The 27,006-nt window shown below is 37.9% G+C and overlaps 2 protein-coding genes across 10 annotated transcripts in view; both read right to left on the bottom strand.

Moving 5' to 3' along the window:
* MND1 (meiotic nuclear divisions 1) overlaps positions 1–15,278 on the bottom strand; it is a 72,989-nt gene extending 57,711 nt beyond the window's left edge. The window contains exons 1-6 of one of the 2 annotated variants that reach the window (XM_027599300.1): positions 14,724–14,785; positions 13,971–14,057; positions 10,031–10,139; positions 9,664–9,729; positions 5,235–5,292; positions 2,146–2,294 (exon numbers count right to left, since the gene is read on the bottom strand). In XM_027599300.1, the coding sequence (XP_027455101.1) occupies positions 2,146–2,294; positions 5,235–5,292; positions 9,664–9,729; positions 10,031–10,139; positions 13,971–14,057; positions 14,724–14,767 (513 nt within the window). In that variant the 5' untranslated portion in view covers positions 14,768–14,785. Of the gene's footprint in view, positions 1–2,145; positions 2,295–5,234; positions 5,293–9,663; positions 9,730–10,030; positions 10,140–13,970; positions 14,058–14,723; positions 14,786–15,238 lie in introns of those variants that run through there. The other variant, XM_027599301.2, reaches the window with a different exon arrangement.
* A 3,498-nt stretch (positions 15,279–18,776) lies between these two features.
* The window catches only part of TRIM2 (tripartite motif containing 2), a 162,678-nt gene continuing 154,448 nt past the window's right edge, over positions 18,777–27,006 (bottom strand). For all 8 annotated transcript variants that reach the window (XM_027597796.2, XM_027597799.2, XM_027597792.2 and 5 more), the window contains 2 exons: positions 25,652–25,792; positions 18,777–23,293 (listed from right to left, as the gene is read on the bottom strand). In XM_027597796.2, the coding sequence (XP_027453597.1) occupies positions 23,141–23,293; positions 25,652–25,792 (294 nt within the window). In that variant the 3' untranslated portion in view covers positions 18,777–23,140. The remainder of the gene's footprint in view (positions 23,294–25,651; positions 25,793–27,006) is intronic.

Here is a 27,006-nt window from a genome sequence, read left to right as displayed (position 1 = left end):
GCTTATAATTAAAAACACAGACAGGGCACCTGGGTGGCTCTGTTGGTTAAGTGACTGCCTTCGGCTCAGGTCATGATCCTGGAGTCCCAGGATCAAGTCCCGCATTGGGCTCCCTGCTCAGCAGGGAGTGTGCTTCTCCCTCTGACCCTCCCCTCTCTCATGTGCTCTCTCTCTCTCTCTCTCTCTCATTCTCACTCTCTGAAATGAATAAATAAAAAATCTTAAAAAAAAAAAAAACACAGGCAGACTGAGGGCTGCCTACAAACTTTGACCTTCTTAAACCTAGGAGCAACATTTTAAAAAAGTGGTGTTTCAGAATTTTCCTGTGAAGAAATGTAATCTCATATTATCTCCAAACAGAAAAAAATTCATCTCCTTTACTATTCCTGATTAATGTTTCCTATTCCTGTTATCTTCTAAAGAATCAGGATTCTTCCTTGCCTCACCCCAAAACAAGTCCATAGCCCATTTCCCTAAAGTTCCACTTCCTGCCTACGCTGTAAATTCTACATGATAATTCACCCCCTCAGCTGTATAATAAAAAAATAAAATTAAAATGTAGTGGAATCTTGTAATACAGACTAAATACATGTTCTTGGAAGCAACCAAGATTTTCTGTAATAGCTGAATGAATAAACAAGCCAGCACATCTATGCAATGGAATACTGTTCAGCAATAAAAAGAAATGAGCTACCAAGCCACCAAAAGACATGGAGGAAACCTAAATGTGTATTAGAGTCAATCTGAAAAGGCTACAGACTGCATGATTCCAACAATATGACATTCCAGAAGAGGCAAAACTATAGAATAGTAAAAATACCAATGGTTGCTAGGGATTAAGGGAGAGGGAAGGATGGACGAATAACTGGAACACAGGAGATTTTTAGGGCAGTGAAACTATTCTGTATGATCCTGTAATTGTGGATACGTGACATTTATGCATTTGTCAAAATTCACATAACATACAAAATGTGAACCCTAATGTAAACTACAGGACTTTATTTAATGACAAGGTATCAATATTGGCTCATCAAATGTAACAAATGTACCACACTAAATACAAAATCACTTTTCAAAAGTTCATGATATGCCATTTTACTTTAATGAAAGACCTATATTAGTACCTATTTTTGCTAACTAAAAGAAATCTGAAGAGTTTTTTGCTTTTACAAAAAAAGATAAAAAGCAAAAATAGTGTTTCAGTGTTCATTTTGCAGCAAACCACTAAAGAGGTAGCATGCACCCACATCAGTGAGAGCGGCACCACCAAGCTCCTTCCCTGGGAACTACACTCAGCATCTCAGCATTAAGCTCCACACCTCTGAACTGTATCAATGAGCATCTGTGCTTTATCTTGATTTATTCTGTGCATCTGTTAGCAAGATGTGTCCTACGGGTATCAGAAAAGCCTAAGAGAGGCTGCTTATGGGGTTCAGAAACACTTAAAAATTTTTTCCATATAGATTAACGGTAATTGCTTTTTTACTCTATGCCATTTTAGCTTACAAAAGGCTTCACAGGAATGCTCCACTTTTGGATAGTGGAGAACTCTTCAGTTGACCACGGAAAAATGCAGAGGTTAGGGGTGACCCTATGCAGTCAAAAATCCACATAGAACTTTTGACTCCCCCCAAACTTAACTGCTAATAGCCCACTGTTGGCCAGAAGCCCTACCAATCACATAAACAGTTGTTTAACACATATTTTGTATGCTATATGTATTATATACTGTATTCTTACAATAAAGCAAGCTAGGGAAAAGAAAATGTTAAGAGAACATAAGAGAAGATACATTTACAGCACTATATGTATCAAAAAAAAAAATCCATGTAGAAGTGGACTCGGGCACTTTAAACCCATGTTGTTAAAGAATCAACTGTATTTGGGAACTCTTTGTACCTTCCCATCCATTCTGTAACCCTAAAAATACTATAAAATAATATCAGGGCATGTGGGAGGACGAAAGTTAAAACATTCTAAGCTCCTTGCATTGTTTAGGAGAAAGAGATCTTGATTATCCTTAGATTTTGAGTCCAATAATGCATGTTAAAAACTTAATGGAAGCCACTAAATGAAAACAAGATTGAATAAAACAAATTTCTTTCTTACAAAGCACATCTGCAATTTTTAACTGTGGTGGCTTACCTGAGATTCTAGAACCTCCAACTTGCGTTTTCTCGCATGAAGAGCTTTACTTGGAAAAGCCCAGTAATAATTAGATGTTCCAATCCTCTCACAGTCAACCATACCATCATCAACTAAGCTTTGAAGGACTTCTTTCACTGACATAGCGGCTAAAAGAGATCATTTTTAAAGACTCCATTAAAACACATCATAAATACAATTAAAAGGCTAACAACTGAAGATAACACTTGCAACAAATATTACAGATAAAGGGTTAATAAATTAACAAAGAGCTTTTAAAAATAACAACTACAAAAAAGACAAACATGTCAATAGAAAAGCAAAAGTACATCAATGGACATCTACAAAATATACAGTTAATAAACAAAAATGTTCAACCCCACTAATAATTGAAGAAATGCAAAATAATGCAATGCGATATGCTTTCTTGACTACCAAACTAAAAACACCTAAAAAATATAGTAAAGCATTCAGAGTAATGGGTTCTCTCAAGATGGGAAGAAAATCTGGCAATATGTATTCATGCATGCCTCTTATGTAGAAATTCCATTGTTATAAATTCGGTCAAAGAAAATAACGATGGACATGCACAGGGATGCTTGTCAAAGCACTGTTTTCAACAGCAAAAAATCGAAACTAGTCCAATACCTGGACTTTTAGAAGTACTTTATTGTGATGGGATACTATGTAATCATTAAACTTATGTTATAAAGTATTTAATGGCATGGATATACATGCATTCAAAATGTATTATGTAGAATTATAAAAAAAAATTAAGTTAAAAGACAATACACACTAATTAGACGGTTATTTTTGAACTGTGGGTAAGAGGCAATTTTTATTTCCTTTTTTGTTCATTTTTCTAAGGTTTTTCCAAAAATGAACGTGTATTGCCTTTTTTGCTAAGAAAACTAAAAAAGAAAAAAAAAACTTGTGAACTGAATGTTATGGTTAGGAGTAAGACCAAAAAAGATCAGAAAGAAGCTTTAAAAAATAGCATATAAAAATGTAAAGTCGTATTTCATAACTGTTTGAAATTCATGAACAATTCTTACTATTAAGTAAAACTGTACCGAGAAATTATCCATATTTTAACGTCCACTTCAATTTTTCCTACAGCAGATCCCCAAATGTAACAAAATCTATTAGAAAACTAAAGATTTAATAAATTAAAAAAAAATCAACACCAAAGGTGCAAACCATTCAACCTCACTTATAAAGAAGTACAAAGTGAAATGAAATGTCAAGGATTCTAAAAATGAAATCACAGTTCTGAGAAATGAATGTGAATATAATTTGGTATAACCTTTCCTGAAGGCACTTTGAGAGTACATATTAAATGCCTAAAACTACAAAAGACCCTACTTTCTTTTCGTTTTATTTCAAGTGTGGGATTTGAACTCATGACCCTGAGATCAAGACCTGAGCAGAGATCAAGAGTCAGATGCTTAACCGATGGAGCCATCCAGGCGCCCCAAGTCTCTATTTTCTATTCTAGTTCTAGGAACATTTCCTAACGAAGTAGTAGGAGATGTGGGAAAAAAATTTATGGGTGAGGAGAGAAAGGGATGAATAGATGGAGCACAGAGGGTTTTTAGGGCAGTAAAGATACTCTGTATGATACCATAATGATGGATCTGTGTCATTATACACTTATCCAAACTCACAGAATGTATGACAGCAAGGGTGAATTCCCACAATAAACCATGGACTTTGGGTGATTACAATGTGTCAACTGTAACAAAGGTACCACTGGTGAGTGATGTTGACAACCAGAGAAGCCATGCATGTGGGGAGGAGCAGGAAGCATGTGAGACATCTCTGTACCCTCCTCTCAATTTTGCTGTGAACCTAAAACAGCTCTAGAAATTAGTTTTTTTAGAAAAAAAATTGTAGATACCATGTTACACATTGATTTCAGCAGCAAAATTTGGGAATAATCTGGATGTTCAATAATAGTAATAGGCTAAACAAATTATGGTACAGTAGGTGGTCACAGAATGAAACATTAGGAGATACAGATGATGTAAATCATGTTTTTAAAAAAACAAATGACATAGGGAGATGCAGATGATCTAATTTTATATGAAAAGATACATGAACACAAAACTGCACATGCAGCGTGGTTCCCTCTGGAGAAAAAAAGATATATGCATACACAGACAGATAGAACCTAAGAATAAGACATCAAAATATACCAAAATGTTAACAGAGGTAATCCCAGAAAAGAGGGCTTATGAACAAATTTTATTTTGATTATATACTTTATAATTTTCAAATCTGTTAAAATAAACACATACAGTTTATACAAGGAAAATAAGGTTTAAAAAATAAATATATCATATGTAGTGGTGACGCTTCAAAAGATAACTCCCAAAACCTGTGAATGTGACCTTATTTGGAAAAAGGGTACAATTAAAGATGACAGAATGAAATCATCCTAGATTTAGGGTGGGTCCCAAATCCAATGACATATGTCCTTATAAGAGACATAATGGGAGAAAACAAAGGGGAAGTCTATGTGAAAACAGAGGCAGAGATTAGAATGATGTGTCTATTAAGCCACACACTGCCAGCAGTCACCAGAAGCTAGGAGAGAAGCATCAAATAGATTCCCCTTCAGAATCTCCAGAAGGAACCAACTCTACCAACACCTTGATTTTAGACTTCTGGCCTCCAGAACTATGAGAGAATAAATTCTATTAAGACACCAAGTTGGGGTAATTTGTTAAACAGCCATAGAAAATTTAATATACCATGTAAAAATACAAAGTCACATCTAACAAATGTCAGAACATATATGAACAGTTTTTACTTCTTTTGAAGTAATTATACCTATAAATAAATGTGTGTGTTTGTGTATGGATGTGTGCGTGCTTGTGTGTGTAGGTGTAAGTATGCATGCATACTCCATTTTAAAGTAGACACTCCATATATGAGAATCATGGCCATGGTCCAAAGACATCACGGAAGAACTCTTATAAACATTCTTCATCTCTAGAAATTTATGTTTTCATAGAGTGAAAGTCTATTGCAGAAAAAGATGACCAATAGTTCCCAAAATATCTCAGCACATCTTTGATACTCACTAATGCCTTTCTCTTTGGGAGCAATCTTCTCCATGTCTTTTAGTTGGAACACATCTTTCTGTTTAAAAAGAGATGAAAAAATGTATTTATCTTCTACTATATATTTATATTTACCATAATTATATTAATAAAACATTGCATTATAAAAGCTGTGTCTGGTAATGAACAGTGCAACAGAATCAAGCATTTTAGAGTTAGAAGAAACTGCAATTATCTTGTTTGATACCTTCAACAGAACTTAAAAGGGACAGATTTTGCATAACATACAACACTTTAAAGTAACTGGAGAGCAGAATGTAAAGAACATCTTTCCAGTGAAGTATAAAAATTACTTATGAATTCTTTAACATGAGATAATCATCTCCTCTGACACTTCAAGAAAACACAGTGATTTGCTTAGCATATATCATATGCCACAGATTTAGCAGTTCTAACTAAAAGCAAAACAGACAACTGTCAAGATTTGTTTCCATTTAAGGTTTCATGGAAAAGCTATACCTAAACAATAGGAAAATTATACAATTCATGGCTGCCTATCAATGATTCACCTATACAGATGGCATGTCCACCACATGCAAAGCAAAACATTATGGGAAGAGGGGCGCCCGGGTAACTCAGTCGGCTCAGGTCATGAACCCAGGGTCCTGGGATTGAGCCCACATTGGGCTGCTTACTTGGCAGGGAGCCTGCGTGTGTGTGTGTGTGTGTGTCTCTCTCTCTCTCTGCCTGCCGCTCCCCGTTTGTGTGCTCTGTCAAATAAGCAAATAAAATCTTAAAAAAAAAAATTATGGGAAGATAAACACGTAGAATATTTAATCTTGCTTGTAGTTGGAAAAAAATCTATGTAGAACGATCCTTTCTTTTTTTTTAAATTTTATTTGTCAGAGCGAGAGAGAGAGAGAGAGAGAGAGAGAGCGAGCACGCACAAGCAGGGGGAGTGGCAGAGGGAGAAACAGGCTCCCTGCTGGGCAGGGAGCCCAATGCAGGGCTCGATCCCAGGACTCCAGGATCATGACCTGAGCTGAAGGCAGACGCTTAACCAACTGAGCCACCCAGGCATCCTGAACACTCCTTTATTCTTACACTAAGCCTTGACTGAAGTGGTGAAAAAAGCTTAGATAACCAAAGTGAAATATTTGAAAAGATTCAAGTATTCGGTAATTATAACGGAATTATTGTGATTGTTTTAATGGAAATCTAGGATCTATTTCTTCTAAAATAAACTTGAAAAGGTAACTTCAATAGGATGGAAATTAGACTTCATAAAAATTTAAAACTTCTGCTCATACAAGGTCACTGTTAAGAAAATGAAGACAAATACTGACCAGAAAACAATATTCACAAAACATACCTGACAAAAGCCTGGTACGCAGCATGTATAAAGAACTCCTTTAAAGTGAATTTCCTCCGCTCCCCCAAAAAATGAACATATAAATGAATAAAGGAGTGGAAAGATGAATATATATATGATAAAGTAAGTAAAATCGGTTTTTTTTAATGTATTTATTGAGAGAGATAATGATAGAGAGCATGAGAGAGGGGAGAGTCAGAGGGAGAATGTGGGGCTCGATCCCGGGACTCCAGGATCATGACCTGAGCTGAAGGCAGTCGCTTAACCAACTAAGCCACCCAGGCGCCCAGTAGAGTAAAATGTTAATGGTAGAATCTAGGTGTTGGGCATATAGGTATTAACTGTAAAATTCTTTCATCTTTCATAATAAGATATTGGAAGAAGTAACTTCATCTCACTATGCTTAAGATTTAGTAAATTAAGGAAAATACTGTCATCGGTCTTAGAGTGTGAAATCAATTTTTGCACGTCTGTAAATAAAGATAATACTTTAGGGTCTCAGAAAACATGCAATAAATTACTGCCTTCAGGCCTCTCATGCATTTTTAAAAAATCAGTTAATCAAATCTATTTGCAAACATTTTAGATGCCCTGAAAAAAAGAACATGAACTCACTGAGACATCTGCCTATACATGATCATCAAGGAAGAGCTCTGGACATACTGGCTGCCCCGGAGGGGTTGCTGTGTAAATAAGTGGGCTTGCAAAGTACTAGCCTCAGAACTAAAATGTGGTCCAGAGAAAATGGTCTTAAGGAAATATTAGTTCTCCACAGTATTAAAGAGAGGTAATAAAGGAGAGAGAAACATAATGGGCTCTAGCTCTTTATATATATACATATATACACATATATATAAACATACATATTTTAATGATTTATAAAACTTATATTTAAATAAATAAAACCATGTGTAAGATACCATGGGAGGCACATAGTTATAAAGCTAGACAACTTTTAATTAAGTACTTATGACCTGGACATTGTAATGATTTACATGGATTATCTTATTTAACCCTCATACCAACACTGTCAGCTGGGTACAAGTATTACCATCCTCTTTAATAGAACAAGGAAACTGAGACATAGGTCAAGTATCTAAAGTCACAAAACTATTCAGTAAAACAGATTTCAGGTGCAAGTGCTCTCTCATTTAGCTATATTGCTCCCATGCTATTCTTAAGTTTTTCTATTAGCAACTTCAAACACACACACGAATGAATATACAGGAATATATGAACTGAAATCAATCAATATAATCAATTTTTAGCTTAATGTAAAAACTCAATGACTACTGAACTTATGGAAGCTGCTAATAACACTCATCATATCATTAATTGATAGCAGGGTTGAAAAATTTTCAATCTGAAACAGCCAATTTTGATACTTGAGAAAATTAATAATATCATAAAGGACAAAATAATTTCCCCCATCACTCTCCCCAGCTTTCCACTGCCTAGTAAGAATTAAATCTATTTTTCTCGCTGAGACCATAGGAAGAATATTCAAACTCAGTAGAATAGTCATAATCTTCACGTAGAAACTTCATCAATTTATCTTTCTAATCATCATTCTTTTTTTAAAATATTTTATTTATTTATTTTAGAGAGAGAGAGAGAGAGTGTGTGTGAGCAGGGGGAGGGGCAAAGGGAGAGAATATAAAGCAGACTCCGAGCTGAGTGCAGAGCCCAATGCTAGGCTCGATCTCACAACCCTGAGATCATGACCTGGGCTGAAATTAAGAGTCAGAGACATAAATGACTGACCCACCCAGGCGCCTTTTCCTACTCATCATTATTGATGTGATACTCTCTTCTGCCAGTGACTTTTGGTAAGTCATTGCAGGCAGGTAACATTAGTAAGATTCCACTCAGAGGGCAGTTTTTAAAACAAAGGTCCTGAGAATGTTTTGCTGAAAACATGCATTATCAAAATGAAAATGTCAAGTATTATTATTACCTTATTAATTTCATATTCTACTTTGCCATTTTCTCCCAACTTTTTTTTTTTGTTCAAGATTTTATTTATTTATTCATGAGTGACAGAGGTGCAGGGGGAGAGAGAGAGAGAGAGAGAGAAGCAGAGGGAGAAGCAGGCTCCCAAGGAGCAGGGAGCCCGATGCAGGACTCGATCCCAGGACCCTGGGATCATGACCTGAGCCGAAGGCAGACGTTTAACCATCTGAGCCACCCAGGCGCCCTTCTCCCAACTTCTTAACACCTGTATATAATGAAAGTACCCAGTAGGTTGGGGCCGGACTAGACTTTGAAGGTCCCATCAAGTATTAAGTTAAGACACAGGAAGTTGAAGTTAGTGTTTTTTGTAGGCCTAAGATTTAGACTTGAACCTGGAAGCAAAAAAAAAAAAAAAAAAAGCTACGTACAGCAACATAGTAAAGAAAACAGCCAGCCTCTAGAGCCAGGTGCCTGGGTTTGAATCCTGGCTCTGCCACTAAGGACTTGAAACTTCAAACATATTTCCTGTTAGTGGAAGGTACAAATATCTGGAATAAATTAAGGTGGCCTATGTACCATGATATATGTGTCACAGTACAGACAGATTTATCAACGTAAAGAGGCAGCATTTAGCCCTGCCTCTAAAATCAGATGGTCCTCCCGGGATCTGAATCCTAGTACTACCGCTTTTATTTTTTGAGATCCAGAGTGGTATCTTAGGCTGTGTCTCAGATGTCCTCATCTACAGAATGAGGATCATAACAGTGTTGATCTCATAGAATTAAAAAGGATGGAATCAGATAACCTACACCAAGTGGTCAGAACAATGATTGGCACCTAGGAAGCAATCAGTAGATGTCAATATTATCATTTCCAGGCAGAAAGGGGACACAATCAAATACATGCTTCAGAAAGATCATTCTGGACAGAAGTGAACATTGGGGTAGGGTTCTTTCTTACTCCGTAGCTTCACAGAAATAAAAAATGTTTGCAGAATTTTATCCATTCTTCAGGTAATTGATCAGCATTGATATCTAATGCAAAAGGTACAATTAAATACTGAATGACATACACTTATGGAGAAAATTACATAAAATACTAAAAGTCTTATAGAAAATAACTCACCGTCTCAAAAAATATTTCCATCATACGGGCTCTCTTCTCCTCTGCACTCAGTCCTTTTTTCTTTGACTAAAGCACAAAAGTAAAAAAGTAAACACTGCATTAAAAAAAAAAGACACTGCATTTATTTATTTTTAAAGATTTTATTTATTTATTTATTTGACAGAGACATAGAGAGAGCACAGATAGGCAGAGCGGCAGGCAGAGGGAGAGGGAGAAGCAGGCTCCCCGCTGAACAGAGAGCCTGATGTGGGGCTCGATCCCAGGACACCGGGATCATGACCTGAGCCGAAGGCAGACGCTTAACCGACTGAGCCACCCAGGTGCCCCAAGACACTGTACTTTAAAACAACTTGGTCTGAAACATTACCTGAAATGTTAAGGTCTTGTCTGCCAATGGGTTAGATAACTCTAAAGACTCATTTTTAACTGCTACATGCCAAGCTTTGTGATTGGTGCTGCCGGTGTAGTAATAAGAACTGTGGTTGAGATAGAGCCTGGCAGTTTACAGAAATTCAATATTTATCAAATGATCCAACGATAAGTCACGGTATTTATCTTCAAAAGACTTACAACCTCACAGAGAAAATAGACATAACTAATAAACGATGAAGAGGTCATTGCACAAATTGCTACCAAGGACAAAAAGAATTCTACCCTGGGGAAGGCTGAGGACTATGTAGGAAGGCCAGAGACAAAAAGGATTTTGGCAAGTTGAGAAATGGTGAGAAGGCACCCCGGGCAGACCACACACAGGCACGATGTTATGGAAGTACATGGAATGCTCCAGAAAGACAAGCACTCAAGGGATGACTGCTGTGTGGTACATGGAGAGGGAATGGCAGGTAAGGCGAGAAAGGTTGTCTCAGGCCAGACCATGGGAGGCTGACTGTCCAGCCCAAGGGAATGGCCGTTATTCTAGACAAGGAGAAGCTACTGAGCAATGTGTAAAGCAGGAGGGTGACAAGATTAGAGTTACATTTTAGTAAGATAACATTTAGTAGCATTGTGGAGAGTAGGCTGGAGGATGGAAAAACCTCTCCAAGTAGAAAGTGGAAGCCTACTGCAGGTTACTATTATTCTATAATTATAGTTCAGCCAATTTAAAATTAATTAACATGTAACTAAAGTCTGTTGATAATGAATTTTACTATATATTGTATTTAGAATATATACATAAAGGTGAAATACAAAATTTTTTTAAAAAGCCAAATCCCCTCAATGTGAAGATTCACAGAAAAGAACAAAAGAGAGAACAATCATCTCTAATAGAGAATTCCACACTAATGTTTAAGTGATCTGCATCTTTCTCAAAAATCACACCAGATTATGAGGCAACATAAACTGTTTAGCAAGAATTTGAAACACTTTACACCACCTAAAAAAGCAGACATAAAACACAAAGACTGAGCCTGTCTAATAACCAAATACTCCATCAGAAAATGAAAAGTCTACAATAGATGGGGAAAAGCATTTCAAATTGCCATTCTGAATACAAAGCAGGGTACACGAGTCTTCATTCTACTTACACAACCTACAAACCCACTAACTCATTTTCTCGGCAATAAAATTATTAGGTGTTCCTTGATGAGTTGTATGGGTAAAATAAGTAGGCATAAAGTGGGTATTTCTCTTTTTTGTCTGTCCGCTCTCAAACACCGCGGTTCCCCCGGGTTCTCTGTTGATCCCCAATCTCCTCACGCCTTTTCTTCCATCTCTGCTGCCTTTACCGTTTTAACTAACACTTATGCTGAATCCTCACATCTTTGCATCAGCCTCTGAAGTATGCTCCTGAGCTTCCATCTCAAGTATCTACCTGTCTGCTGGACAGACTTCAAACTCAGAGGGCTTAAACTGAACTCTTCTTCTCCCACATCTACTCCCCAAACCTGCTGTTCTAGATCTTGAGCTCAGTTAGATACCACCTTGTTAGCCAAGCCAGAGGCCTGGAGGTCATCCCAGGTTCCTTCACTCCTCTTACTCCACATCAGACCAATCACCAAGTTCTGACAATTTTAGTGCTTAACTATTTCTCAAATCCACCCTGTCTGCTCCATCCCTACAACCCCGACCTCAATTCCGGCCTTCATTATGTGTTCTGTCTCCTGCAACACACCGGTAGGCAAGCCCTCTGGCCACACTTTGTCTCACCCTCTAAGTTCACATTCCACCCTGCCAAGAAGCAAATCTAACCATGCTTCTCCCTTGCTTAAAAGCCTTCAGTGGCTCTGAACCACTGTGTCTTTAAAAAACTGTTCCATCTAAAACACCTGCTGCTCTTGCCTATTCAAAACTCCAGAAAGTCTCCCAAGGCTTAGTTTAAGCATTCTGAAAAAGAGAACTCACAGAACAGTCTGAGGGTCATTCCATGTGTTCCCAGAACACACCTTCATCAAATCAACTGGTATACTTGTCTTTCTCAGCCGACTGAAAACTTCAGAACATGCACCGCGCTTGCCTTCCTAAAGCTTAGTACTAGATTAGAGCAGACACAAAGGCCAGCCCTTGACTTCAAGGCCATTTATCTAAAGCCGTAAAATTATCTAACCCTAAAATTTGAGACTGTTCAAGACTCCCAAATCCCACAACACCCACCGCACTACCATAAATACAGCACAGGGTAAATTAATAATAAAGACTTCTGTGATAACCATTTATTGCCTTTCTTGGAGAGATAAATCACAGAAATCTCAGGTAGGCAAGCTCCAAGAAAACATATAGATCTATTTCACCAAATCCAGAGTCGAGAGCCAGCATTCAATACTGCTTTAATTAGCCTCCTTTAGCACTGGCCTCAGCAATATCAGAATAAACCAAGCATGAAATTCACACCCAGTTAAGAAGGCTCTTTTGGCTCATTTCTCTAGTCCAGTGGGATTCAAACTGCCATTAGAACCATCTCAAGAGCTTTTAAAAAAGACTGATGCCAAGGCACATGCCATATGAATTGAATGAGAATCTCTGAGACCGGGCCTGGGCATGCATGTTTTTAAAAGCCTCTCCAGGTGCTTTAACTGGCCCCAGGATTGAGAACACTGCTCTTCACACCCCAGAATCTAGAGGCAGGTCAGGGGCACTGTGGGGCAGTGAGGATCCCTTTAGGACTTTGGTCTGTGGCTGCATCAGTGGAAAACAGATCCAAAGCTTTAGGAAAGGCTCCTTATGTTTTGGTATTAAACAGCTCCCTGGAGAGACTCATGGGCCCCACAAGAATCTGCCACCCAGAAGCAGACAATGAGGAGAATTTAGTGTCCAGGAGGCACACAGTTTTAGGAAAGCTCTTATCACTCAGTTCAGTAGCTATGAAAGTCACTCAAGAAATATGGATGAGCTATAACATCCATTTACTTTGTTTCCGGGTTAATTCATTCATTAGTCTCTTTTATGACTAGAAATAGTTTTTATAATTAACCACAGTAGGACAGTATCACGGCCAGAATTAAAATAACTAATGTAAAAGGATGCCACGCTAATTCATATTTAGAAATTTCTCCAAAAAAAATCAACAAGGTCTCATTTAATACTTAACATTAAAGAAAATCTGCTGACAACGTAAGTTAAAGATGCATTCAAATCAGTAAGTAAGGGGACTCAAGACTTGACCTGAGAACAACAAAGCTTCCCGGCTGACGAACATATAGCTATCCCCACTTTTCAGACGACCTACATTAGTACCTGCTTTCACTAATCAAAAGAAATCCTAAGAGCATTTGCACTTGTATGAAAAAAGGCAAAAAGCAAAAATAGTGTTCAGCGTTTGTTTTTGGAATGGCTCCGCCACGCTCCTTCCCTGGGAACTACATTCAGCATCTCAAGCATAAGCCACTACGGCTTTGAAAAGCCTGACAGGAAAAAAAAAGTTATTTTTTTAAGCCTAAGAAGTTATTTTTTTGGGTCTAGGAATGCCCAAAATTTGTTTCCATATAAATTAATAATTGCTTCTTCACCTTATGCCACTTCAGATTATGAAAGGCTTCACAGGAACACTACTTTCAAAGAGTGGGAAAAACCTGTATTGTAAACCACTTAAAAAAAACCATACATCTAAGGAACCTTCTCCAATTAGGAGTTACAGAATTCCTAAAATCCACCCCGTTTACCAATTACAATAAAATTTTGAAAAATTAAAAATAGATATCTGTTGCCCTCAAACGTGGCAGAGTACACTGCATTTCTCCAATTCCAAAAATATGCCTGGATTTATAACTGTTTATTCATGAAGTCTAACCAAATCAAAACAAACAGCTATTAATTCATAATCAGGAAAGAGAACAAAGGGTTGTCTTTGGTCAACATAACACTAAACTTACTTCTTGAGCAGACATTTAAAAAATTGGATGTATCTCAAAGTTTTATTCTCATTTTTTTCATGTTTCTTCATTATCGGAGGTAAGCATCTGAAGGTAGTTAACAGCATATTACCACCGAGTATTATAAGGTGATTCACATGTAAAGAGAGATTAGGTAAAAGGATAAAGTTAATGCATTTGTGCTCATAGTTCTCAGTTGTACTAGGTCAGTAACTATGAGAAACATGCAATCCCGCAGCACTGGGAACAGATTTAAGTGTGGTCCTGTTGTGTCTGAGCCCATTTTATGCCCAGGTGGCTGCATCGTTAGTTTAACCACAAAGAAGCCGTTATCAGTTGTAATTACATCTGGACAAGTATCTTCAAATAAATACCGTACAACCTAGATCCTTGCCCAGCAAAATAACGGCCACTTAACTAAATTAAGATATTAAAATCTTAGATCCATTTAATTAGATGTTGATTCTCTGCCAACAGAAGCAGAAAGAATGACATGAAACTGAAGGTTTATGAAAATGATGCGACCAGGTGGAAAACATTAAAATCACCAAGATAAAAAGGTCGATCTGGAATCTCACCAGGACTTAACCTATCATGGCAAACAAGGAAAGCTAACTCAGTGCTTTCAGTTCAGAACTGCTCTCAGTTCCTAATAAAGGAACCAACTCCCTACCAACTAGCAGTCCGAAGCACAAAAAGGCATCCATTCCTGCCCTTTAGTAAAAAAGCAACGGATTTTCAAAGAAATCTTACTGGCACAAAAGACTCGCTAGGTTACTTCTGAAATCGTGAGCCATTCAGAAACGTGTTCTACAAACTACAATACATGGCACCCCTCAATTGTCATAAAACAAGAGCCATTAGGATCCAAGGCGTCGGTCCGCCCCGCTCACACCCTTCCCGCTTCTTCCTAAGAGGTTGCAGCGTCGGCGGCCGAATCCCGGGACCCTGGGGCTCTGGTTCTGAGGCAACTCGCGCTCTGACTGGTCGCTAAGTTTGTGAGACACTCGGGTCACGTCCGCGAACGCTTCTCGGGTGTGCTCTGGCGAGAGCGCGGAGTGCGGCGGCGCGGGGAGGCCCAGAGGCGTAGGGGTCGCGGGCCCCGGGGCCGCGCGCGCCCCAGCCTCCGGGATCCGGCCGCGTCCACCTGGCGGCCCCTCCCGGGGAGCCAAGCCCCCGAAGCCCGCCGGGGCCCCACAATGCCGAGGGGCCCTGTGGCCCAGACACTGGGGAGGCGCGGGACCCGGGAGCGTGGCCTCAGCTCTTACCATGACGCGAGCGGCGGGTCTTCCGGCGGCCGGGCCTGCGCGCGAGCCGAGGGGCGGGGCGAGCCTAGGCGGGTTTGATTTTGGCGCCGACAGCGCCGCGGGGCGGAGCAGCGACGAGGACGAGGTGGGAGGGGCGCCGTGGGAGGGAGGCCGACCTCCGCCCTGACGGCGCGCGGCGACCCCTGGCGGCTGTGCCGAGCGGCCGGCCCGGGAGGGGCGGGGCCTGCGGGGGGAGCCCGGAGGGCTGGGGGTTCCGTGCGACGGGTGTCTGCACGGCACCCACCTCTTTTCCGTGGTGTAGAATGTGACTCCTTTTCTCTCTCTTTTTTTTTAGAAAGTTTTGAGCCCTCACTTTAGCGCGCGTTTTCTCCGCGCTGCGGAAACCGGCCTAAGTTGGCCTTAGAAAAGAGAGGCGGTTTGACCCTGGGGAAGGAAGCGCTACCCTCCATCCATCTGGATGCGCCCAGTCTGGGGCGGACTTCCTTCTCTCTCCTAATTTTACCCCTCTTCTCTGCAGCCTCTCTCCACTGCTTTCCCAGTTTTTGAAAATCCCTTTGTATGTTTGGTTTTCTCTTAGGCTTGTTGTTTTTTAAATAAACAAAAGAATGAATTTCAAATGAAATCTGTCGAAAACCTGCTACCTCAGGACCTGACATTAGATGGGGATTCAGGTCTAAAGCTCGGGCCCCTTAACCTAAAGGTGGTACAAAATTAACTCAGACTTGTCAATTGTTTTGAAAATTATTGTACGTGATTTTGAACCATTTTAAAGTATACTAATTTTACTGAAAGCATGAAGAGAGGCATCTAAAGTGGGAATTTGTATCTCCTATTGCTTCTTTAAGAAACGGAAGCAAAGAAGGGATATATTGATTGCGTAGAGTTCCATTAATTTAGTTTTCCCGAGAGTGCATTACAGTACGATATGATTGTACATCAGATGATTTTAAGATAGTAAATGGGTAGCCATTTAATACATGTTTTAATATGTACTAGAAAAAGCATAAGCAACACATTATATTCTAGATTTCTCATGTATTGCTCTAGATATGGATGAAATAGGCCTGTCAGAAAAAATGAAAGTGATATTTAAGAAAAATATTAAGTCATGGCCCTGGTGATACCTAGATTTGACAAAAATCATAAAGGTAACATTTGTGGGAAGGCTTGTCTTAGTCGGCTTTCAGACTGCCATACCTGTCCCTCCATCAGGAGTGGCCCTTCTTCACTTGGCTTACTCTTACCCCCCTTTAGACAGGTCGGATGTAGCCTTCAGGAGTCTTTTTCTGTGTTTCCCCACTCCCACCGCAGAGCAGAGAAGGTCCCTTCTGTGGTATGCTATAGCAATCTGCAGTTTTATAGCACCCCACGTTCATTTTAATAACTGTTTTCTTGGACAGCTTCCTTGTAATATCAGACTCCTTTCTGTGGCAGAGGTTAAGCCAACCATTTCCATATCACCAAGACCTAGCACAGTGCCCAACACATGGTAAACACTCAGTAAATGTGTATTAAATAAATATACCAGGTATTTAAGAATACTATCTCTTCGTTGACTTAGGGATAACTAGATATGGTTTTCAGATGAAAAAATCAAAGGATATTTTACTTTAGAAAAATCTTAATTGTTTGTATTGAGTAGTGCTTTCTCATTTATTATTCTCACCAGTGGAATTTTGAAGTTATCTTATATACCATTCAGATGTGTTAAATTAAACAAGGAAGCCATTAGACTCTTTTGTGTGGACTAATGCTGCAGCAGCCTACATGGGCAAACCACAATTCTAAGCCTATAAATACCTCAAGGTTAGGAAATCAAAATGCTAAAGACAACCAATGACCCAACAACAACAGCCGCCATCAAAGAATTTCTTTGGTTCCGTATTTTCTCTGTGTAAGTCATTCCCCTGGCTCCTGTTGGCAGAGCACTCCTATCCACTTCTGATTTGGCACCTCCTGATTAGAACTGATTTTGCTCAAACTCTTAAAATTCTTAATATGCCTCAGTTTATCTTTTAACATTTATCCTAAGACACTCCAAGTTTTGCAATATTATGGAGCAGACAGATGTAGTATATGGGTTTTTAAGAATGGTAAATACATATTTGCAGCAGCTGAGAAGTACACATCCCTCCCTGTAGGCAAAGAATCTGCAGGGCCAATGACAACAGCAAAGACAACAAAAGACAATAGGGTTGGGTAGAGGATAGAATGTCATCTGCCCTTCCTGCCTCTTTGCTTAGGCAAATAAAATACAGCTTTAATTGAACTTGTCTGCTCTGGAAAGGGGTGCATCTGGCTTTATGTGAAGTGAGTCCTCAAAGGACAGTTTGAGATATGCTTAAATGTGGGGCAACTGGCTTACATCAGGAATGCCACACTCTCTGCTTCTGAAAACTTCCAAAGAGCCCAAGATGGCTATGGTGCCTGCTTGGTTAAAAGAAAAAATAAATGAAGAATAGAAGCAGGATTCAAGAATACTAATATTCAGTTACTAGTTGGCAGCGTCCTGTTTGGCCTTGTTCTCATTTCTGTTACATCTCTCCTTCCAAGACTGACTGACTCACCTCTTGTAGACTTATAATTATAGATTTTTTTTAATCCTTGAAAAAACAAAACAAGAGATTTTTGTTGGATCCCTCCATTGTTCACAAAGGATACTCAGAAGATAAATTTTAGTATTCATTCCATCACAGCAAAATATAAATCACAGACTTAGTGAAAAATCAAAAAGCCTATAAATACATCAGGGAAAAAAAGCCATATGCATATACGTGAGGCTATGATTTGTTTACAATCAATGAAGGACAAGCGTTCTTTATAGAACAAAAGACCAAGTATCAATCCACACACCACTCAAGATTGAGAGCTTATCTATCTTCAAGTCTCAGAGGGAACATGCTGGCTTGTGTGTAAGTGGCATTAAGATGACAACTTTGACATTATGAATAGAGACCAATTTAAATTTTTTTTGACTTAAGAAAGATGGAAACTAACTTCTTTGAAAGGATAGGACGTAGTGATAGCCCATGATTTGTGCATCCAGCACCAGGTTCCTTTGCAACCACCAGAGGACTGTCCGACATATTCTTTAGATGTTGTGAGTACTGCTTGAAATGCTTGGCCGTCAGCTTGATGTAATATAAAAATGTTTCTTGTAATTAATTTTAATTAAATTGTGGACCCTAAAGACAGTAGTTATAGTGCAGTCTCTTTCTAGTTCTTCACCCCCTAGAAATGGGACTGCCATGATTTCTAGAAAGTCCCTTTTGTGATTCTTGAAGCATAGTGATTTTGGTCTATTTGACTTTCTAAATATGTGTGCTAGGCATACCTGTCATGGTTTTCCAAATTCCTATCTAAGATACATCCTAAATGCTAACCAGATTATTGGTATCATAAATGACAAAAATTTTACTAATTTAACTAAACAGTTTGGTTGAGGTATTGATATCCGCCACATATTCTAGAAAATTTCTTCATTTCCCTTTACTAAAAAAGAAAACTATGTAAAATAAATAAACATTCACCCTGGAAATGGAGAAAACAAGCTTTATTATAATGATCTGATATTTTGTGCATGGTAAAGATATACACATGAATCTTGTTTCTCCTATGTTTCAAGACAGAATTAATTTAAAGTTTTATTGTAGACTAAAGCATCCAAAATACTGTGGTACATATGTAGCTACGAACATACAAACACTTTGATGCACAGCGTTCATTCTTTTCTTTAAATAGGCAGTCAGCATTTCGATTCGTAAAAGAACAAATGAGAATATATCAGTATCAACGTCAGAGAGCGCAAGACTTAGTGTTCTATACACAAAACGTATGAAACAGACCTAGAAAGATGGAATGTACAAACTTTAAAAAGAAAAAAAAGGAAGCAAAAACCCTTAATACTCATACATAGGATTGAAAGGCAATAGAATTGAGAATGATACAAAGAATTCTATTACAAGAATACACTCTGTTGATGACAGAACATTCCCATGTCATAAAGCAAAAGCATTGAGTTTAAGGCTGTGTTGCTTTCGAAAGTTAATGGACGTGCTGTACATTCATTGGGACAACATAGCCGATTTATTAATCTATTTTAGAATATGAATAGCTTTCATACATTCTCCACAAACAGACCACACAATCACTGCCACACAGTTCATCTTCAGAAAGTATTAAGATTAACATCATGATTTGTAGCTTACTGTCATTTAAAACAAAACAAAAAAATCATTTATTTATACCAAACAAATCTTTAATGGGCACTTAGTTTCCTTTATGGCAATACTAGATTCCTAGTTATCAAAAATATTAAAATAATTGTAAAGTTTAAAGCCCTGCAACATTGACAGAATGCAACAGTATTACGACTTTCGACTTTAAGCAAAATTAGATGATGTTTGCAGCAAATAGCTTCAATTTTTTCCTACCTGGAAAGGTCTTTTTTTTAAATTATTAAACTAAAAATACTCCTCCCTCTTCAGAAGCTGGTGAATAGGGAGGATACTATAGAGTCCAAATGTACAAAAAGGTTTTTCCCATTTGAAGTAATCTGCACAGTACCTAACATTCATTTGCTATTTCCTCTAATTCACTCAGAAGGTATTACCAAAGCATTAATGTGAATCCTTCACCAAGGACCCAGAGACACTTGCTACCGTACTGCTATTCCAGTTAACTCCAAGTGAGGACATACCCTGTATATTTAGTAGTGGAAGCAAGTGTCTTCTAGTTGCATGACCTGTAGTATTTCTTTGTCTCAAATCTAGTCAATGGGTAAATGAAAATAAGGAAACTTGGGGACTTGTTTAGTTACTGGAGACTAAAGTTTGATCAAGATACTAAGTACCTTTAAAACAATGGTGAACAGTCATAACGGCTTTTTATTCATGTGTTTCTGGACGGTCAAGTGACTACGTCCCCAGAGTCCGGCAGGGGAAGTCTGTATCAGGCAGGAATGCATTGTCACTGACCTTTACATTCGAACTGGCAATCTTTTGCCATTAAGTGCCCAGGGGACATTTGAATGGGTAATTTTTCAGTGCTACTTATCATGAATGTATGACAGGTTCTGTACACTTGACAAAGAAAAATCAAACAATAATGATAGCTCCGGGAAAAAAAGTCACTTATTTTAATATCCTTCTCAGTTTACCAGGAACCATTTTCCATAGAATGTTGACAAAATTTCATTAAAATCTTGTCTATTCGTATCTTATCAGCAGCACTTTCCCCCCCCCTCAAATACACTTACTAAGAAATACAGTAAATGCTCCTAAGTATCCAAATGTGAAATGTTATCTATGCTTTAACTAACATACATGATTACATATTTTTGGGGAAAAATACAGTGTTTCTTGGAGTGCCCATAGCATGTGTTTTAGTAACAGTGGAACAGGTCTGAATCAAAGTATCTATTCTTCCATTCCAGTTTGTGCCAATATTGACAGGTTAAAAAAAAAAATTAGCCTTGTATGCAACCTATTATTGAGCTATCCAGCCTGTTATGGTATGATGGCTGGTTAACTTCTAAATTCACAAATACAATTTCAATGTTGTGCAAAAAAACTCTTTTAAGTAAACTAGTCTTAAGACCAACAGCCTGTGAAGAGAATCTAAATAGGAAGCCATTTTTACTTGTGAAAATAAACTAAAATTAATTTAACCAATTTAAAAAGTTTTCTTCTAAATAGTCTAGGAGCTATCAAGAGTCTAGCTTATCTTGAATGCAAAATGTTATTAAATGGCAAAATGAAATTCCTCCCTAGAGTGTAAGCTCCAAGCAGGCAGGGATTTCTGTCTGATCCATTGCTGTTTCCCCAGTCCTGGGAATAGTGCCTGGCACCTAGGAAGCACTCATTAAATACAAATGTTTACATTCAAAAGACTTAGTTTGCTGATGTTAGGAAACAGTATCTTAGTTTAACATTCTAAAAATGTTATTGAATTTTATAACTCTCATAGTTTCAAATATTTTGAAAGCTCTACCTAACTAAAAAAAAAAGAAGAAGAAAAAGAAGAAAAGTAAACCTAAATGTAAATCTTCCTGAAAAATTTTCTTTCAGAGGTTGATTTGGGCATAATAAATTTGACAGACAACTGGAAATAGCTAGATTCTCCTTCTAAATTTAAAAAAGTCCTATATAAGAGAATGACTAAATTATAAATTAATAAGCAATAAACATCACATATCATTAGACATACGGGAAATGTTTTCTTATAGTACAGTTCTAAGGTGCTTTCAGTGAAAAAGATCCCAAAGTCATTATCAAAAATGCCAAACATGACATCCTATTTGGTAGAACTGAGTAGAAAATTAAACAGTGGAAACAGACCACATCTTATTTTACAGTATCAATGACAGATTAACAATTGACTAAATTCTTCTTCACATTTCTCCAAATGCATGTATACTTAAATTAAATGTAACTCAAGTTCAACGTTTCTTTTTCTTTCGACCTGTTTTTGTTTTGTTTTTGAAAGCACAGAAGGCCATTTTCTGACTATAAAAGTCAGCCGATATCATCATTACTGGAAAATGGTGAAAATTAAACCTGTTTTAGGGCTTACTCTACAAGGACGGCTTTAAACTGCGCAGTAAAGGAATGTGCTGGACGATGCTTCTGTCTTTCAGGGTGCTGCCTATTTCAATACACCAAAGATTCAGCTATATATATATATATATATATGTATGATACAGTCTACCTTACCCTAATCATGTATACATAGTCCTTTAATGCCTCTACTATTCATTAGACAATGATAAATAACCATAACATGCCCTTACCTGTAATGCTCTCGAGATAACACGACTTTGGTAACACTTGCTTTCTAAGGGGAAACCATTAATCAATCACATGCCTTTGGTTGACACCATCAGTCCTCCAAAGGGCTACTTATGGCTCTCTGTCCTAGGATACTGGTGTCCTACTACATGTGCTGACATTTTGCAGGAGGTAAAGCTTTCGCTTTCAGGAAGTGGAAGAGGAGAGACACGTGAGAACATTGGCACCATAAAATGTGGCTAACTTTTTCTTGATTACATTCTAGTGCATTAGTCTGGAGTTGAGGGGGCTGTTTGTTTACCAAAGGTATTTAATTAAATACCAAAGGTATTACAATAGCAATATGCTTTTCAAAGCACTGGGGATTTCAGGCTTCCCTGAAAATGGACTTTGTTTTTTGATACAAGGTGAGCAGGAGAGAAACGGTGTAAAGAACACACAAAAAGGATCTTGGATCTAACCCAGAAAGGATGGGAAATTTGCAGTGGTTTTTAAGTGCTAACCTCAAGAGGCCTGCCTAATCAGAGCTGGGAGGGTTTTGCAAGACAGTCTTATTTTTTTCCAATGTGTATGTAGTTACTGATAACCAAAAAATGTCACATGAGTAATACCTACTGTAAAAGTGAGGTTAGAAGATCCCCCGGGTCTTGTGACTGAAGTTAAATAAAGTATATAACTACAACAGATTTTTTGTTTTTGTTTTGTTTTTGGAAGCTCTGCACAAAAGCTACCATTCACAGGATTAACAAATATCTTTAAACATTCTAGTTTTTTTTGTTTCGTTTTGTTTTGTTTTGTTTTAGTGTTTGTTTGATTTGCAAAATCAGTTCAACTACATAAACCCCTGTCCGATAAGCCATAGTTCACAGGTGTAAAACTTTGCAGTTTCCATAGATTCAGTAGAAGGGATTTCTTTTCTTTAAACCCTAAAAGGTGAATTACAGAAATCAGATATGCAGGTTTTAAGGAAATAGTTACATTCAGAAATAACCTTGGAAAGTTCACCAATGATTCCTTCTAGCATGAAAAGTCTAGTGTAATCTGGTCCCGCGTCGAGAAATCCATTCCAGTTTATAGTGCAAGACCTTTGTAAGGTCAGGCCAGCTGCCTGCCATTACTGTAAGTACCGGTAGACCTTGAAACAGTGGTTTCCAGAGTCTGCAACCACAACATGGCCATCTGAAGTTAGGGCCAGGCCTTGGGGGCCATAGAGTGGGTCAGCAGATGTGTTAATGTAGGACAAAAATGATCCACTTCCGTCAAAAACCTGTAAGAAATATAAAGTCAGAGTGTTCTAGGAAAAGCTATAGTAATAGGATGAAATAGGAGTTAGAAAACCCTTGATGCTAATATTTTCAATATAAAAGCATGCGTGTAAGGAGCACCGGGGGGGGGGGGGCAGTCAGTTAGGCATCCAACTCTTGGTTTTGGCTCAGGTGGTGATCTCAAGGTCATGAGATCGAGCCCCACATAGGGCTCCGCGCACAGCACAGGGTCTGCTTAAGACTCTCTCTTCCTCTGCCCCTCCCTCACTCTCTAAAATAAATAAATCTTTAGAAAAAGCATGCATGTAAGCCCACAAGTTTGTTTAGGTCTATCACATATCCAGGCCTTCCCTTTACTTAACCTTGCTTTTTCTCCTCTCATTCTCTATTCCCCAGAGTCACTGACAAGGAGCATGACATTGGCCAACAGATCTCACTTACATTCTTACAGTGGTCAGTTTAAGGGGAATAGCCCTCGATGGTGCCTGAAAATGAATGACCCTTGTTTCTTACTCTCAGCCTTCACTTTCCCCTCCTTATATTATTTCCCCCTGATTGGGAATAAAAGCCCTCTTTTATTCCCAATCATAACGGAAAAATCAGCAACTAGACCACAGAGGTATGGTTGTCAGTCATAGTATACAATGAGAAGATAAAGATCTTTTTTTTTTTTTTTTCAGAAAAGAAGGAATTATAAGAAGTCAGTGGTTTACTATGTACATTTGTGGGGTTTGTTTTTGTTTTATTTACTTATTTATTTATTTATTTATTTATTTATTTTTCCCTTTTTTAAATTAACATATAATGTATTATTTGTTTCAGGGGTACAGGTCTGTGATTCATCAGTCTTACACAATTCACAGCGCTCACCATAGCACATACCTGCCCCAATGTCCATCACCCAGCCACCCCATCCTTCCCACCCCCCACCACTCCAGCAACCCTCAGTTTGTTTCCTGAGATTAAGAGTCTCTGATGGTTTGTCTCCCCCTCCGGTTTTGTCTTGTTTCATTTTTCCCTCCTTTCCCCTATGATCCTCTGTCTTCTTTCTCAAATTCCTCATATCAGTGAGATCATATGATAATTGTCTTTCTCTAATTGACTTATTTCACTCAGCATAATACCCTCTAATTCCACATAGTTGCAAATGGCAAGATTTCATTTTTTTGATGGCTGCATAATATTCTTGATGAAGGAGCTCAGAATATTGATTTTTGACTTTGTAATGTAAGCATTTAGTGCTATTAATTTCCTTCTCATGTAGAATGGTGATTACTAGGGCTGAGGAGTGGGGGAAATGGGGAGAAGTTGATCAAAGGGTACAGACTTCCAGTTAGAAACTGATTTAGTTCTGGGGAGCTGATGCATAGTGTGGTGATTATAGTTAATAAAACTGTCTTAGGTACTTGAAGTTGCTAAGGGAGTAGATCTATATGTTCTCACCACAAAAAAAGAAATGTTAACAATGTGATGGTGATGGAGGTGTTAGCTAAAGCTATGGTGGTAATCATTTTGCAATATATAATTGTATCAAATCAACACGTTGTACACCTTAAACTTACACAATACTGTATGTCAATTATACCTCAATAAAGCTGGGGGAAAAAGTCTCCCTCTCAGGATTGTCTTAGCTGCACTCCACAAACTTTGATATGCTGTATTTGCATTTTCGTTCAGTCCAATATATTTTTAAATTTTCCTTGAGACTTCCCCTTTGATTCAGGTTATTCAGCAGAATAATGTTTTTAAATGCATAAAACAAAATACATGGGGTTATAAAGGTAAAAATTAAAATATAGTTATCAAAATTTTACAAAATTGCAACATAGTAATATGTGTACTTTTTTAACCAACACATTAAAGTAACAAGAAATAGTGATGGGCCTACTATTGACTATTTTTGAAGAGTGATGAGCATAAATGATAACTCAAGACCTCTCAACTATAATATGGAAATTTCTGTGATTCCTCTTGGTGACAAAGTTATAGGTATTTCTAAAACTACTGTGATTGTTGCCTATATTCATCATTAAAGAAAATGATAGTTTTTAGTTAGAAGCTAGTAGAAATAGTAATATAATATTTTGTTCAATGGACCTCTTGAATTCTATCCACACACACTTTGGGGGGTCCGTGGGATGTTAAAAAATTCCCAGTTTCAGAGGGTTTCCCTCTGGTAACCTGTTTATGTTTTTTCTAACTCCACCTTCCTTAGTTCAGCACTTCTGGTGAGATTACCTGTGGTCTATGAAGAACCTAACCAAAGAAGAATGGAAAACATTCCAGTTGGGAGACAGCCAATTCTTCACTTTCAACAAATAACGATCACTCTAAACAAATACATTAGCATTTTCAGTTACCTGGATTCTGCTGTTTCCCCAGTCTGCTACAATGATGTTTCCATTTGAATCCACTGCTACACCTGTTGGAGCATTAAACTGCCCATTTCCTTCTCCATTTGAGCCAAACTTCAACATGAATTCCCCCTCCTGATTAAACACCTGTGTGAGATATTTTTAAATGGTTTTATTTTACATTGAAAACAATTGAGCCAACATTATGAGTTTTAAAAAATATGTATCGAACAGGATTTTATAACAATAAGACCTATGATTTAAGACATTCTAAAAAAAGAAAAAAATCTACAAAGTAGACCCCCATATCACTTATGGTTCCCCAATTTGCTTATATAAATTCGATTTGTGTTAAATCACTTCTTATTTCTAGCTTGTATCTGGTTATTGAATACTTATATGAAAAATACTTTCATTATAAATTATAAAATATATACAAATATAGGGTAGGATGAGAAAGTGGAGCTATAATTGTCAACAATATTATTCTTTCTGCCTTTAAATAAATAGCTAAATCTCAAGGACAGGCATCGTATTTCTAACAGGATGGATGATCAAAGTTGGATCAGGACCTAGGAGCTTTTTGTTACGCCACATGCTCAGAATTTATTACCATTTTGCAAAGTCCACATGGGAAAAAGCAGGCTAGACTTCACACTTACATCAGGGGAAAGTGTGCATGTGCACGTGCATGCGCACGTGTGCGTATGTGTGTGTGAGATGGCACACACACAGTGTGTGTGTGTGTGTGTGTGTGTGTAATGGCCTCACACAGTGAGGAATAAGAGAAGGGCTTTTTTATATATTTTTTCCAAAATACATATTTAGTTAAAATAGAGAGTTTATATGACCATAAGGCTTTGGTGGATGGTGCATACTGAGGGGAGGGGGGCTGACAGAGTGGTGGGCTAAACAGAACTCTTCAGTAAATTCTCTAATATCTGATACGGAAAAACAATGGGTTGTTGTGGTTAATTAAATATTCTTGTTAAGGGAGTGTTACTCTATTATGTGTCAAATACAGATTATTGATTTGGAGAGAATTAGATTTTTAATATGTGTTTAAATATAAGACTATAGTAAGCATGATTTTATCTTGACTCAGACAATACTTAATGATTGTGAAATATCTCCAGGATATTATTTTAAGCTTCCATTATCATCTAGCCTACATGTGTAAAAATACTCATTAACAAATCAAAAAGTATTACACGCAAAGCACCATTAGAATAAGGGTTCCTACAATGTGGAACTGAGGGAGAGTTCACTCTACCCGAGGGCAGATCTAATTGTTAAATGATCTCAGGACCTTTTACAGATTCTCCTATTGCCAAGTCTGTGATCATGAAAGATGAAAATGA

Source organism: Zalophus californianus, chromosome 2 (genome assembly GCF_009762305.2).
Source record: "Zalophus californianus isolate mZalCal1 chromosome 2, mZalCal1.pri.v2, whole genome shotgun sequence".
NCBI lineage: Eukaryota > Metazoa > Chordata > Mammalia > Carnivora > Otariidae > Zalophus > Zalophus californianus.
Note: the sequence above shows the minus strand (reverse complement) of the source record. Positions and strands in the feature narration are given on the sequence as shown.